Below are 15,454 nucleotides of genomic sequence, written 5' to 3' on the forward strand. Positions count from 1 at the left end.
TAATCGGGATTTTACGACATCTCTAAATGTGAGCCACCCACCGCGAGTTGGCATCGGTGGTGACGAAATCGAGGTGGTAGAAGAATTTGTGTACTTGGGCTCACTGGTGACTGCCAAAAATGATACCAGCAGAGAAATTCGGAGACGTATAGTGGCTGGAAATCGTACATACTTTGGACTCCGCAAGACGCTCCGATCGAATAGAGTTCGCCGCCGTACCAAACTGACAATCTACAAAACGCTCATTAGACCGGTAGTCCTCTACGGACACGAGACCTGGACGATGCTCGTGGAGGACCAACGCGCACTCGGAGTTTTAAGAAAGGAAAGTGCTGCGTACCATCTATGGTGGGGTGCAGATGGCGGACGGTACGTGGAGGAGGCGAATGAACCACGAGTTGCATCAGCTGTTGGGAGACGGACGACTGCGGTGGGCCGGGCACGTAGCCAGAATTTCGGACAATAACCCGGTGAAAATGGTGCTCGACAACGATCCGACGGGTACAAGAAGGCGAGGTGCGCAGCGGGCAAGGTGGATCGATCAGGTGGAAGATGACTTGCGGACCCTCCGTAGACAGCGTGGTTGGCGACGTGTAGCCAAGGACCGAGCAGAATGGAGAAGACTCTTATATAACGCACAGGCCACTTCGGCCTTAGTCTGAATAAATAATAATAATTATTTCAAGTATTAGTTAAACCGGAATGTAATTCAAACGACGTAGTGTATCCACGATTCGCGAGTAATTAGTGATTTAGAATATGATATGACTACTAGAGTGATTCAAATTTTGACTTTTTCGCTCCCCTATGCTTAAACGATGACATTTGCTTGAATACTTTCTTAGTTATAGGACAGTTGTTGTTGCGAAGTGATCTGACTTTTGTAAACAAAGTTATAAAGAAAACAAAAATGCTCATTATTGATATTGATGTTATTCTTTTACGTGTTAAATTGCCACGATTCAGTATTTCCCCAATAACTTTTCTTACAAGCACAGAATCGTTTCGCAACAAAGACGACCAGTTTCATTGCAAAATTTTCTATGTTGCCAATAAAGTCGTATATTTTTAGCACTTAATGAATAACGTTGCGGAACGGTTTTCCCCAAACGTGACTGTTTTCATAGTAATTTTCATACAAACTTCAAACTGCTCGTGCTCAGTCTAGTTACATCCAAATCAGCTAAAAATTTAGGAGGATTAATAAAACAGCAAAGGTCATCGTTTAAGCATAGGGGAGCGAAAAAGTCAAAATTTGAATCACTCTAATGACTACCCTGCATAACCCTAATATGGTAATTTGTTTTTTCGCGATTAGGAACGTTTTAACTGGGAAAAAAGTGTTTAGTGGAAAGCAAGCATACGTGCTTTAGTGCTAAGCTGCATAAGGAAAATTGACGAAGATTCTTAAACCGATAACGACGTTGGACCCGATAGTGAAACGACATTCATATACATTTTTTAGTGCTTCGAACCGGATGGGTTTTGTACAGTGCGTCTATTATGAGCTAAGTCCCGAGTAGCCCCGATATACAGTAAATCTATCCCACGCTTGGAGTTGTGTGCAACACTACTGCTTGCCCACCTGGACTGTATATTCATAGTTCACTGGTTCATATCCGGTTCGAAGGACCATAAGATGTATGCGAAAATCATCCTGCAGTCAAACACACTCCGGACCACCGTCAGAACCGCAAAAGAAATTTTCTTGCTATCACAGAAAGCACTTTATCTTTCTACAACGAATCGCCTTTATTCTTATGTTTATCTTGCGAAACTTGCTGTAAGATGTTGCTCCACTCTTTTCAACCCGGCGGCAGGTAGTTGTTCACACAGGTTAGATCTAAAGACCAGTGTTGGTAAAATCACTCATAAATCTCAATCAACGAGCGCTCCCGTGCGAACGAAATCGTCTGCGATTTTAAAGGAATGCATCACGCTTGAATTTTTCATGCTAAAACGCATCATTTCACTCATTTGCCAAAAAATCATTTTGGTTTAAAAACGCATTTGAAATCAATTTGGGGGCGATTCATTGCTTATACATAAAAGAGTGTCTAATTTTTTTTTTTTGGGGGCAGCAGGGACTATGTCCAAGGGCTTGACGATCCCTCCCCAGGCCATCTGCGAGTTGTGGCGCCTGCCTAGGATGTGGTGGGGTTTGATAGTGGGCCCTGTTAAACCTCTATAAAAAGCTGCATGTATCCGCAAGTAGGCTCCGCCAAAGCGACCGTGTACCGCTCAAAGCGCACAAGCCCAAGTCCTGGTGTTAGGTGGGACGTTAAACAGCCCTGACACGACGGCCCTCCGACGAGACAGGAGGTTTGCGCAGGCCCAATAAGCCGCCTTTAAAAACAACTATTACGAACGACATAGAAGATAATACGACTCGATACAATCGCGACGACCTAGGCGACGAATAAAGGATCACGATTGGAAGCTTGGAACATGGAACTGCAAGTCGCTAGGCTTCGCAGGTTGTGACAGGATAATCTACGATGAATTACATTCCCGCAACTTCGATGTCGTAGCGCTGCAGGAAATCTGCTGGACAGGACAGAAAGTGTGGAAAAGCGGGCATCGAGCAGCTACCTTCTACCAAAGCTGTGGCACCACCAACGAGCTGGGAACCGGCTTCATAGTGCTGGGCAAGATGCGCCAACGCGTGATTGGGTGGCAGCCAATCAACGCAAGGATGTGCAAGCTGAGGATAAAAGGCCATTTCTTCAACTATAGCATCATCAACGTGCACTGCCCACACGAAGGGAGATCCGACGACGAGAAAGAAGCGTTCTATGCGCAGCTGGAGCAGACATACGATGGATGCCCCCTGCGGGACGTCAAAATCGTCATCGGTGACATGAACGCTCAGGTAGGAAGGGAGGAAAAGTATAGACCGGTCATCGGACCGGATAGTCCGCATACCGTATCGAACGACAACGGCCAACGATGCATAAACTTTGCAGCCTCCCGCGGAATGGTAGTCCGAAGCACTTTCTTCCCCCGCAAGAATATCCACAAGGCCACATCGAAATCACCTAATCAAGTAACGGAAAACCAAATCGACCACGTTCTAATCGACGGTAAATTCTTCTCCGACATCACGGACGTACGCACTTACCGCAGTGCGAATATTGAATCCGACCACTACCTCGTCGCAGTATGTCTGCGCTCAAAACTCTCGACGGTGATCAACACGCGTCGGAGTCGTCCGCCGCGGCTTAACATTGGGCGGCTACAAGACGGTAGACTAGCCCAAGACTACGCGCAGCAGCTGGAAGTGGCACTCCCAACGGAAGAGCAGCTAGGCGCAACGTCTCTTGAAGATGGCTGGAAAGATATTCGATCTGCCATTGGAAGCACCGCAACCGTTGCACTAGGCACGGTGGCTCCGGATCAGAGAAACGACTGGTATGACGGCGAATGTGAGCAGTTAGTTGAGGAGAAGAATGCAGCATGGGCGAGATTGCTGTAACACCGCACGAGGGCGAACGAGGCACGATACAAACGGGCGCGGAACAGACAAAACTCGATTTTCCGGAGGAAAAAGCGTCAGCAGGAAGATCGAGACCGCGAAGAGACGGAGGAACTGTACCGCGCTAATAACGCACGAAAGTTCTATGAGAAGATGAACCGTTCACGTAAGGGCCACGTGCCACAGCCCGATATGTGTAAGGACATTAACGGGAACCTTCTTACAAACGAGCGTGAGGTGATCCAAAGGTGGCGGCAGCACTACGAAGAGCACCTGAATGGCGATATGGCAGACAACGGTGGCGGTATGGTAATGAACCTAGGAGCACGCGCGCAGGACATGCGACTTCCGGCTCCGAATCTCCAGGAAATCGAGGAGGAGATCGGCCGGCTGAAAAACAACAAAGCCCCTGGAGTTGACCAACTACCAGGAGAGCTGTTTAAACACGGTGGTGAAGCACTGGCTAGAGCGCTGCACTGGGTGATTACCAAGGTTTGGGAGGATGAGGATCTGCCGCAGGAGTGGATGGAAGGTGTCGTGTGACCCATCTACAAAAAGGGCGATAAGCTGGATTGTAGCAACTACCGCGCAATCACATTGCTGAACGCCGCCTACAAGGTACTCTCCCAAATTTTATGCCGTCGACTAACACCAATTGCAAGAGAGTTCGTGGGGCAGTACCAGGCGGGATTTATGGGTGAACGCTCTACCACAGACCAGGTGTTCGCCATACGTCAGGTATTGCAGAAATGCCGCGAATACAACGTGCCCACACATCATCTATTTATCGACTTCAAAGCCGCATATGATACAATCGATCGGGACCAGCTATGGCAGCTAATGCACGAAAACGGATTTCCGGATAAACTGATTCGGTTGATCAAGGCGACGATGGATCGGGTGATGTGCGTAGTTCGAGTTTCAGGGGCATTCTCGAGTCCCTTCGAAACCCGTAGAGGGTTACGGCAAGGTGATGGTCTTGCGTGTCTGCTATTCAACATCGCTTTGGAGGGAGTAATACGAAGGGCAGGGATTGACACGAGTGGCACGATTTTCACGAAGTCCGTCCAGTTATTTGGCTTCGCCGACGACATTGATATCATGGCACGTAACTTTGAGAGGATGGAGGAAGCCTACATCAGACTGAAAAGCGAAGCTAAACGGGTTGGACTAGTCATCAACACGTCGAAGACGAAGTACATGATAGGAAGAGGCTCAAGAGAGGTCAATGTGAGCCACCCACCACGAGTTTCTATCGGTGGGGACGAAATCGAGGTGGTTGAAGAATTCGTGTACTTGGGCTCACTGGTGACCGCCGATAACGATACCAGCAGAGAAATTCGGAGACGCATAGTGGCTGGAAATCGTACGTACTTTGGACTCCGCAAGACGCTCCGATCGAATAGAGTTCGCCGCCGTACCAAACTGACTATCTACAAAACGCTTATAAGACCGGTAGTTCTCTACGGACACGAGACCTGGACGATGCTCGTGGAGGACCAACGCGCACTGGGAGTTTTCGAAAGGAAAGTGTTGCGTACCATCTATGGTGGGGTGCAGATGGCGGACGGTACGTGGAGGAGGCGAATGAACCACGAGTTGCATCAGCTGTTGGGAGAACCATCCATCGTTCACACCGCGAAAATCGGAAGACTGTGGTGGGCCGGGCACGTAGCCAGAATGTCGGACAATAATCCGGTGAAAATGGTTCTCGACAACGATCCGACGGGAACAAGAAGGCGAGGTGCACAGCGGGCGAGGTGGATCGATCAGGTGGAGGACGACTTGCAGACCCTCCGCAGACTGCGTGGTTGGCGACCGTTGCAGCCATGGACCGAGCTGAATGGAGAAGTCTTTTATGCGCAGCACAGGCCACTCCGGCCTTAGTCTGATGATAAATAAATAAATATTTTATGCGACAAACGTCAATTCACTGTTTTTAACGAAGGAGAACAAAAGAAAACTTACGATGATTCAACTCATCCATGAGTTTTTAGGTGTTGAGTTGGGTGTGTTTCAACTCACGCTTGATTTGAATCATCCATGAGTTTTGAGATTTTGAGTTTTTACCAATACTGCTAAAGACTCGTATGGCTGCCGACGGGTTGGAAAGTGTGGAGCTGGGAGGAACGTACTACACAATGCCCTTCACACTACCGAACACAATCCGCGATGAGACACAGCTAACACATATGATATCTAGAACCATTCTTAAGAAACATGTGCTTAGACAACTTTTTATTCTGGGCAAGTTTTTTTTAGCAGTTTTGCCAGTAATTCTATTAAATTCTTTAAGTAATTCTTCATGTATTTGAATATCTTAACTAAACTTTCCACCCACAATCAAGTCTGCGTCAGATATGGATAGGAAGTCCAATAAGATTGGGACGCGATGACATGCAGAAGCACTGATCCTACATCTTACAGACTTTAAAAAGACGACGATAATAATATTTTACTGACCTGTGGATAATGTCTTATAATTTCCAAGATATTAAAGAGGTATTGTTAGTCTAGTCTACAAGGGTCTTCTTGTGTAAAAAGGAAGTTTCTCTCAGATCATCCGTTTTACTAAATAAATAAATCCGATCTTACAAACATTTATTGAACTAGATGTGTCTCAAATTGAATACTCAATTTACAGTCGTGACTACTTGCGCAGCAATAAAATTTAGGTTGAAATCCAATCATTCCACGACAGGTGACTATAAAACTACGATACTCTTAGGTAAGGAAATCTTTGCAAATTTGAACCAAATTTGAAAGTTCTTGTATAGTTGATGTAGGCAGCGATTTAAATGAACCCTTTTCTAGGATGAAGTAGTTTTGAAATCTAAGTGCACTAAAATTTAGATTTTTCCTAATACGAATCAATAAATTAGCTTAAATAAATTAAATAGGTATCTAGGATTAACTTATACTATTGTTCTATTTAAATTTACACAGTAATTCAGAGGATGTGGTGCGTTCGTTAGTTATGTTCTGCAGATCATAGGTTGTTGACACTTATAATTTGGTTGATCCATCCGATGAAGGAAGATACTTTCACATAAACACCCGGCACATCTACCCGTCCGCATCCGAATCCCCACGAAACAAGCCCAGCCAGTTCGTAAAATCCGTCATCCTGGCAAACTAGGGGGCCTCCACCGTCTCCCTGGCAGGCGTCGTTGCCTTCTTCCCCACCGGCGCAGAAACTGGACGCCGGAAGAATGAAGATCTTCTCGGTGACGGCATTCACCTTGCGGATGCACTCGGCATCGCTGACGATAGGAATCTCTGCCTCTCGCACTCGCAATGGGATTGGCCCAGCCTCACCCATGTAGCCGTAACCGGTGACGGTACAACGCTTACCGGCGGCATGGTTGACACCGCGGGCCGGAAGGCAAACCTAAAAAGAAAGAGAATACTATGTTACAAATCATATGATCTCTAGTATGTATATTGGTTTAGTCAAATCTGATATATTGGGATTGGATGAATTTGGAAGAAATGGTTGAAAAACAACAACAAAGAACGAATCTGAAATTTAAAGCAAGTTTTGGCTTATGTAAGGTAAATCGCTCAAACCTTACATTTAAATATTCGTATATTGAAGATCTAACCGAAATTATGCCACTAAACGGCTTTCTTACTTTTGGTTATTACGCTAAGTAGTCAAAACAACAATAATTGTTCACAATCTATCATTTAATCCATCAAAAGTTTCGTGCGAAATGGACTTTATGTTCGGCCTAATTTCCTAATCTCGGCTCTGGTGTTGGATGCTTTTTCAGCCCATGAAATGTTGGTGCATTATTCATTGTAATCGTTTGTATAAGCCGTAAGGTAGGCAATTATAATGTGCTGCTTCAGGCGAAAATCGTCAGCCGAATTTTGGCAACGAGTGTTCTAATATTGTTCAAAAAAGTTTTGGGTTATTGTGTCCCTATACTAATAAAAATAGTAAATTTAATATGAATGCTAAAATAGTGAGATTGTTATCCGTTCATTTAATGTGCGAAAATAGGTAAGTTCATTCCAAAAACTACTTTGGGTATTTGGCAAAATAAAAATCTCTTGTACTGCCTGCCTACTTAAGTGGTTGCTAACAAACCAAGTCAAAACAATTTTTCACACAGGTTTATTGCGTTTATCAGTTGCCAGAAGTGAATGAATCTTGCGTAATTTAAATAAAGTCGGCTTGATACACTTTTTCAAAGAAGCATTGTTAAATATCTATCTACAAAGCGATGTATTATTGTTGAATTATTGATTAATTTGCGTGATGAGCCAACGTTGCATCCAGGCCTAACATTACATCCCGTTAAAATGTCAAATGTTTATTGTTTTAAGCCTAACGATAACATATAATCTTCTTCGCGCCATTACATGAGAATGTATTTTCTGTGGCAAGTACAATGTAACACTATGCCCAAGGAGTTGAGAATGTCTCTCACCGAAAACATCCTAGAGCGGACCGAGAATCGAACTCGCCTTCTCCGGTTTGGCAATCCTCAAATGTGTACATTTGAGGGTCCAAAATATGACGCATTGTCCAATACGAAGAATTTTCATTTCAGAAAGTTGCAAATCTCAAAGATTTATCAATAACTGATTCGTTTAAATCGGTTCGGTTAAAAGACGGATCCGTTTTGCCCATTTAGTCAACAATGTCAACATGTATAATAACTGTGTAAATATTTTAATTTGTCGCTGCTTTGATAATTCAACATCCACCATTACGAAGTTCTGTCATAAGTACCCTCTGAGACCAGTGAAAGTACCACCAGTATTGAGAACAGGTGGGTGGCACGATGCCATGTTTTTGCAGCCAACATCTCAGTGTAAAAATCATGATAGTATGTGTTTTGTTTACAAGCATCACATTTGATTCTCATTAGGATACAGAACTGTCAGTGGGATACGGTCGCGTAATGTTGGCTGCAAAACAAACCTATTGTGTGAGATAGGGATGCCACCGTGCTGATTGAGAACCGCTGTTTTAGTGGAAAGTGGGGCAAGATCTGAGCTCTGGCTCTTACGGAACTCTAAATATCCTCCGCATACTTGTAGACTTGTCTCTTAGCCATCTATTTTGTGTCTTTCTTTATATAAGCATGAAAAATATTGATTATTAAAGTTTAAGGATCTTAATTGTCTTGAAAAATAACTTTTTTTCCGCGGCGTTTATTTGCTGTAGAATATTTGAAAAATATTTTGAATTTAATAAAGCAGTTACACGAATGGTGTTACTACCAAAATTGTCGTTTTATGTTGATTTTGTGGTAACTAACTATAACCTAACTATAAGGGGGCCCTCCTTAGCCGTGCGGTAAGACGCGCGGCTACAAAGCAAGACCATGCTGAGGGTGGCTGGGTTCGATTCCCGGTGCCGGTCTAGGCAATTTTCGGATTGGAAATTGTCTCGACTTCCCTGGGCATAAAAGTATCATCGTGTTAGCCTCATGATATACGAATGCAAAATGGTAACCTGGCTAAGAAACCTCGCAGTTAATAACTGTGGAAGTGCTTAATGAACACTAAGCTGCGAGGCGGCTCTGTCCCAGTGTGGGGATGTAATGCCAATAAGAAGAAGAAGAACTATAACTATGATGGTCGTACACTCCGTGTTATCGCTTGTTCTTGGACCGCTAATCGCCAGTCTCCCTGATCATCACATCTTCCTCGATTTTACACAGCCAGCGAGTGCGGGGTCCACCTTCAGCCCTATTCTTTCAGCTTCCTCAGCGTTTCTTTGCACACCAGATCTTCGTATTGCACCTTTCAGAGCTATGATAAATAGCAGATTAGAGAGCACTCTCCCTGCTCACGAACGAATCGGATGTCTTACAAGATATTCTGACGTTCGATTATGATCCATCTAGCGTCGCACGTTCTAGAATTGTACGCCACAGTTCATTCCGTTCCACTGAATCGTACGCTGCCTTAAAATCCACTAACAGATGATGAGTATTCCCGGAATTTATCAAAGATTTGTCGCAGCATAATCGAGTCTGGACCATAGATCAACCCAGCTAGAAGGCATTTCTTCTCCCTTCCAAATTAAATTGATTTCAATCTCTTGGTGGATTTTTTCGTTCAGCCGGTCACTGCTAACTTTTAGAAGCCGGGATTCCGTCCTTCTCAGCGGCTTTACCGTTCTTCAGCCCTAGAACAACCTTCCTCACTTCGTCTAGCGTTGGTGGTTCCACTGCTTGTCCATCATCCTCAATCCTGATTATGTTCGTGCTCTATATGTCCGATTGTCCATTCAACAATAACTCAAAGTGATCCTTTCACCTAGTAACCACCTCTGCTCGGTTGGTCAACAGATTTCCGGAGCTATCATTGATCACGATTGGCGCCGATGCGCTTCTGTTGCACATGTTGTTGATTGTTTTGTAGAACTTCCGCGTTTCGTTTGTGGAAAAGCTTCCATACTTTTGCGTCGAATCCCTGTTTCTTACGCTGCTGGTGGAGTTTTTTCTCGGCTGCCCTTAGTTCTTTATATTGTTCTCGCCTGGTTTTTCTCATCTGTCGCTCTTTGGCACTGCACATCAAACCAGCCTTTCCGTTGCTTTCTTTGTGTGGTACGAAGTACCTCTGTGGCTGTTGTATTGACTGCCTGGTGAACTTGTTACCACAATGCGTTCAAATTTTCTCCAGTTGGGTGTTCTGGACAGCCTTGCGCGAATCCTACATACCACCAGATATTGGTCAGAATCGATATTTAGACCTCGGAAGGTCCTCACATCTATGACATCAGAGAAATTACGACCGTCCACCAAAACTTGATCAATTTGAGAACACATATCGCCATTTAGATGTCTCCAGGTGTACTTTCGAATATTTTAGCGTGAAAAAAGGTGCTACAGGTAGTCATTTCCCTGGCTGCAGCCAAATTGACTAGCCTCAGGCCGTTGTGATTGGTAGTTGCGTAGAGGCTCTTCTTTCCAATGACTGTGCGAAAAAACTCTTCCCTTCCGACCTGTGCATTTGCGTCGCCGTTTTGGGCGACCCGTAGGTCTTATCTAGGCGCTAATGGAATTCGTCCTTTACTGGGCATGTGGTTGGTTTATGCGTATGCATTAATCAAGCTGCAGTTGAAAAACTTGCCCTTAATTCTCAACACGCAAATGCGATCTCTATTACCGGCCTCCATCTAATGATTCGACGCTGCTGCTTGCCAAAGACGACGGGTTCAACTCGTTGCTCTGCCTTCTCGCCACCACTGGAGTAGACGTGATACTTGAATTAGGTACCCTCAAATGGGCCGACTGCGCGGAATTTCCGTTCTCCTGTTCCTCGCCATCGGACCTCCTGAAGTGCTGGAACCTTCACCTTTTGCAGTTCTCGAGCAACTCATGCAGGCTCCAACAGGGTCCTGACGTCCCAAGTACCGAGATTCCAAACAGTTGCCATGTCCTTTGTCGATTGTTCAATACTGTATTTTTGATTACATTTTTAACAGTTGATTGTTGGTTTTCGGTAAGCCGCCTGACCAGGGCTGCGATACCTAGTCACGTGCTGGGGCGTGCCATCTTAGAAATAGCTAATGTGACACTTCATTTTTCGTTTAGAAGGCCGCTACGTGTCAGACGCTGGTATGGGCCACCCCTAACATGGAGAACAGACGCTTATGCAGGTTTGATTAAACTCATTTCCCTTAAGAAAATTATTTTGAGCTTTTTAGTGGAATGTCTTCACTTGTCATAAGACGAGTTTGTAATCCCATTCAATTACACCACTTGATTGTACCTTGACAGATACGTATTTCGATCTTAATAGTAAGGTCGTCTTCAGTGTCTCGTAAGTCGAGTCAAGTACAATACACTGAAGACGACCTCAACAGTAAGGTCGAAATACGTATATGTTAAGGTACAATCATGTGGTGGAATTGAATGGGATTGTACAAACTTGTCTTGTGACAAGTAATTTCCGTTGTTTTGAATCAACTTTAATTTAAACGAAAATTATTATAGTTCTTCTGTAAGCACATTGGGTGCGTTTGAAATTTGGATTTTACTCAATCTTAACCCTTTCCCGTCCACGACTTTTTTCAAAGGAATTTTAAGGAATCATCTTTGAAAAAAATGCTACAACGAAAGTTATTTGGCATAGCTAAAATTAGAGGAAAACAAAAAAATGTGTTTGATTGTAAATCAATAGTTAATTGATTGTTTCAATAGTCTAACTATTGATACTCAAAAGTGATTATCTTTGCAGCCTAATGGAACCATAAAGATATGCCAAATATTGCTTTTTGTTGTTGAAACAATTTGATAAAGGTTAGAAGGTGCAAAATTTGATGGTGCTCCACAGACACCATGGACGGGAGAGGGTTAAGGACAATCTTGTCTTCACGTTAGTGATCATTAAGTGATCACGAAATTACAAGAAAAGTTGTTTCAATTTAAACCGTTCTAACGATTATTCAATGAGCTTGGTGGACATATGGCTACCGCTTCTGTTGCATACGCAGGAGGTCGTGGGTTCGATCCCAGATCCGATTTCTTCTTATATTCTAACAATCACTGAAACTGGAAATAAAGTCCATAGCGTTTCCATCTTCTACTATATCTTCAACCAACTATTCTAGCATTCTGTTAGAAATAGAAAAGAACAAAAAGCTCGTTTCCTATAAATATATTCAATTCATTACTATCACATTGGCAATCCGTTAACCAGGACGAACCTCTGCCATAGAACCCAACCCCCAAATTCCAATCAAATTCCGCACGAACTCTCGTGGCAAATGCAGAAGAATACTCGAATTGCAGTTCGGCGAGTGACTGCATCATCATTTTCTCCCCGCCCCCGATGACCGTAAGGAGATGACCGGCGCCGTAATAGACCTCTTGGATTGTGCACATTGAGATTCATGGGCGTAGCCAGGATTTCGAGAAGGGGGGGGCCAACTTTTTTGGTCTTCCAAATCGTAGTTTTATAGAAGTTTTATAAAAACACATGAATATTAACACATGAAACAAAATCCAAACCAAATCGAAACAATAATGATTAAAACAATAATGGATTTAAAAATGCGTGATTTTTTGCTCATCAGATATTTTAAAATAAAGTGAGAAAAATATTAATTAACTTAGTACTCAGAAAGAATATTAAATCGGCTATAACAATTATTATGAAAATCCTGCATTCTTCCATAAGTTTAAGAAAACTAGAACCATACATCTGAATTTCTAAACAAATCCTCTCTGAAATAATATTTATTATAAAATAGGCAGAAAAATCAATATGCAAGCTTTATCCAGGAATTCCTTCGACAATTGCTCCTGGCATTCTATCCGAAATTCTATCAGGGATTCTTAAGGAATTCCTCCAGCAACTTCTTCGACAGTGTCTTCAGAAATTCCACCATAAATTTTGCCGGGAATTGATCCGAAAATTCCACCATTATTTACTCCAAGAAAATCTTCACGAACTTCCTTATAAGTTCTGCAGAATTCTCTGCAATAATTTAAATAATTTCGTGCTGTTTCCCATAACTTTTAAGAATAAGAATATTCCATTGAAATTCCGCAGAAAACATTCCTAAGAAGTTCACGAAGCATCTTCGAATTTCTTGTGTAAATTCCAATAAAATTTTCCGTGAATTGTTTCGAATAATTTCTTGCAAAAATTTCAAAGAATTTCTCCAGGAATTCCACCGGAAATTTATACAGAAATTATACCGAAAATGAAATCAACAATGGAATTTTCGGAGGAGTTCCTAGATTAATTCGCAATGAAATCCTGAAAGAATTCCGGTGGAAACTTCAAGATTTCCACTGGGAGATCCTCCAGGTGTTTCTCCGAAAATTCCTCCTGGAATTCTTCCAGGCGTTCCACCGGCATTTTCACCAAGAATTTCTCTAGGATTTCCTTCGAGAATTATTCCGGTAGTTCTATCGGCAGTCACCTGAAAATTCTTCCGGGAATTTCGGCAGAATTGGAATTTATTTAGGCTTCTTCAGGAATTTATATAGATTTTCCACCAGAAGCTCCTCCGAGAATTTCTCTGCGAGCTCCTCAGGGAATTCTCCGGGAGGTCCTCTGATGATGATGATGGTCCAGCTACAAACCCCAATAAAGGTTTCAGCTAGACGACATTTGTCTATAAGATGAATTCTCTTGTTTCCGAGAATGCTTCTGGTAGTTTCCCAGGGGTTCCTTTGAAAATTCTCCCGGGAGTTTCTTCAAAAATTCTTCCAGAAAATTCTCCGAGAGTTCCTCCGGGAATTCCACCAGCAATTCATCCGGGAGTTTCTCCGGAAATTCCTTCGGGAGTTCCACCAGAAGCTATTCCAAGAAATTATTCAGGCTTTTTTCAGGAAATCATTTAGGCTTTCTTCAGAAATTAAGCTGGAAATTTCTCCCGAAGTTCTTCTGATAGTTTCTCTGGGAGCTTATCTGGGAGGTCCTCTAGGAATTCTTCTAGGAGTTCCTCCTGAAATTCCTCCGGGAGTTCTTACAGGAGATCTTACGGGAGCTCCTCCGGCAGTTCCTTCGGGAATTGCTCCGGGAGATCCACCAGTAGTTTCTACGAGAATCCCTCCGGGAGTTTCACCTGCAGTTTCTCCGGGTGTTTCTCTGAAAAGGAACTCCCAGAGTAATTTCCGGAGGAACTCCCGGGGGATTATCTATAGGAATTTCCGGAGAAATTATCAGGGGAATTCTCGGAGGAACTGCCGGTGGGACTTTTGGAGGAATTTATTGAAGAACTACAGGAAGAATTTCCGTAGGAAATCCTGGAGGAACTCTCGTAAGAATTCTAGGATGAACTCCCAAAGGAACTTCCGTAAAAATTCCAGGAGGAACTCCTGGAAGAATTCTTAAAAGAACCTCCCGGAGGAATTCCCGTAAGAACTCCCAGAGAAATTCTCCGAGGAATTTCTAGAGGAATTTGTAGATAAATGCCTATAGAAATGCTAAATGAATTCCTGGAAGAAAGCCTGATTGAATTCCCGAAGGAACTACTGGTGGAACTTCAGAGGAACATCCGGTGGAATATTATATTTCTGAAGGAGCTTCCAAAATCCCATTTCCCGTGCAATTCCTGCCAAATATCGTCCAGGAATTCCCTGCAAAGTTCCTGGAGGTATTACCGGAGAATTTCTTGGAAAAACTTCTGGAAGAACTCCCGGAGGAACTCCCGTAAGCACTTCCGGAGGAATTCCCACAAGGTCCTGAAATAATTCTTAGAGAAGTTCCTAAAGGAATTTCCGAAAAAATATCTGATACCAGGAGGAATTAATGCAGAAATTCCCCGATTAAATCCTGAAAGTATTCCCAGATTAATTGCTGAAGAAAATCTCTACGGATTGTTCCGAAGAATTTTCTGGAAGAACTCTTGGCAGATATCCGAGTGAATTCCGAGTAAAGTCCGGAAGGAATTCTAGTACACTTCCGTGGAAAGTCTCCCAGAGAAATTCCTGAAGGAATTCCTGGAGAAGTACCTGAAGAAACTCTCGAAAAAATACCTGTAAGAATTTCTGGGGAAATACTTGGACGAATTCCAGGAGAAATTCATGCAGATATTTCAGAGGATTTCTTGAAGGATATTCTGAAGTAATTGCCAAAAGAATTCCAGATTGGAATGCTAGATGATTTCGCTATTGAATGTTTGGAGGTATTCCCGGAAAATTTCCTGGAAGTAATCCCGTAGGAATTAAAGGAAGAGTTCCGAGAGGAATGCCCGGAGAAGTTCATAGAAGAATTTCCGAAGGAATTTCTTATAGATTTACTAGTGAAATTATGGAGCTAAATCGGAGGATTTTAGTCAGAAATTTTTAAAGAAACTTCTTGTAGAATTTTGGGAAGAATTTCCGTATGTATTGTTGCGGGAGCTATTGGCTGGTGGCTGGAAGGAAATGCCGGATTCTTCCTGAAGAGAAAATAGCCGAAAAAATATCTAGAAGTAAATCTTGGAGAGAAGAAAAGATATCTTCAAGGAATTTCCTCGTGAATTTCCTAAAAAAAATAGTGGGGGGGGGGAAT

General features: G+C 43.1%; 1 protein-coding gene across 3 annotated transcripts in view; it reads right to left on the reverse strand.

The window, feature by feature from the left end:
• Positions 1–6,059: 6,059 nt before the first annotated feature.
• Positions 6,060–15,454, reverse strand: part of LOC134227601 (protein masquerade) — a 91,233-nt gene continuing 81,838 nt past the window's right edge. For all 3 annotated transcript variants that reach the window (XM_062709193.1, XM_062709191.1, XM_062709190.1), the window contains exon 7: positions 6,060–6,866. In XM_062709193.1, coding sequence (XP_062565177.1) covers positions 6,465–6,866 — 402 coding nt within the window. In that variant the 3' untranslated portion in view covers positions 6,060–6,464. The remainder of the gene's footprint in view (positions 6,867–15,454) is intronic.

Source organism: Armigeres subalbatus, chromosome 3, assembly GCF_024139115.2.
Source record: "Armigeres subalbatus isolate Guangzhou_Male chromosome 3, GZ_Asu_2, whole genome shotgun sequence".
Lineage (NCBI taxonomy): Eukaryota > Metazoa > Arthropoda > Insecta > Diptera > Culicidae > Armigeres > Armigeres subalbatus.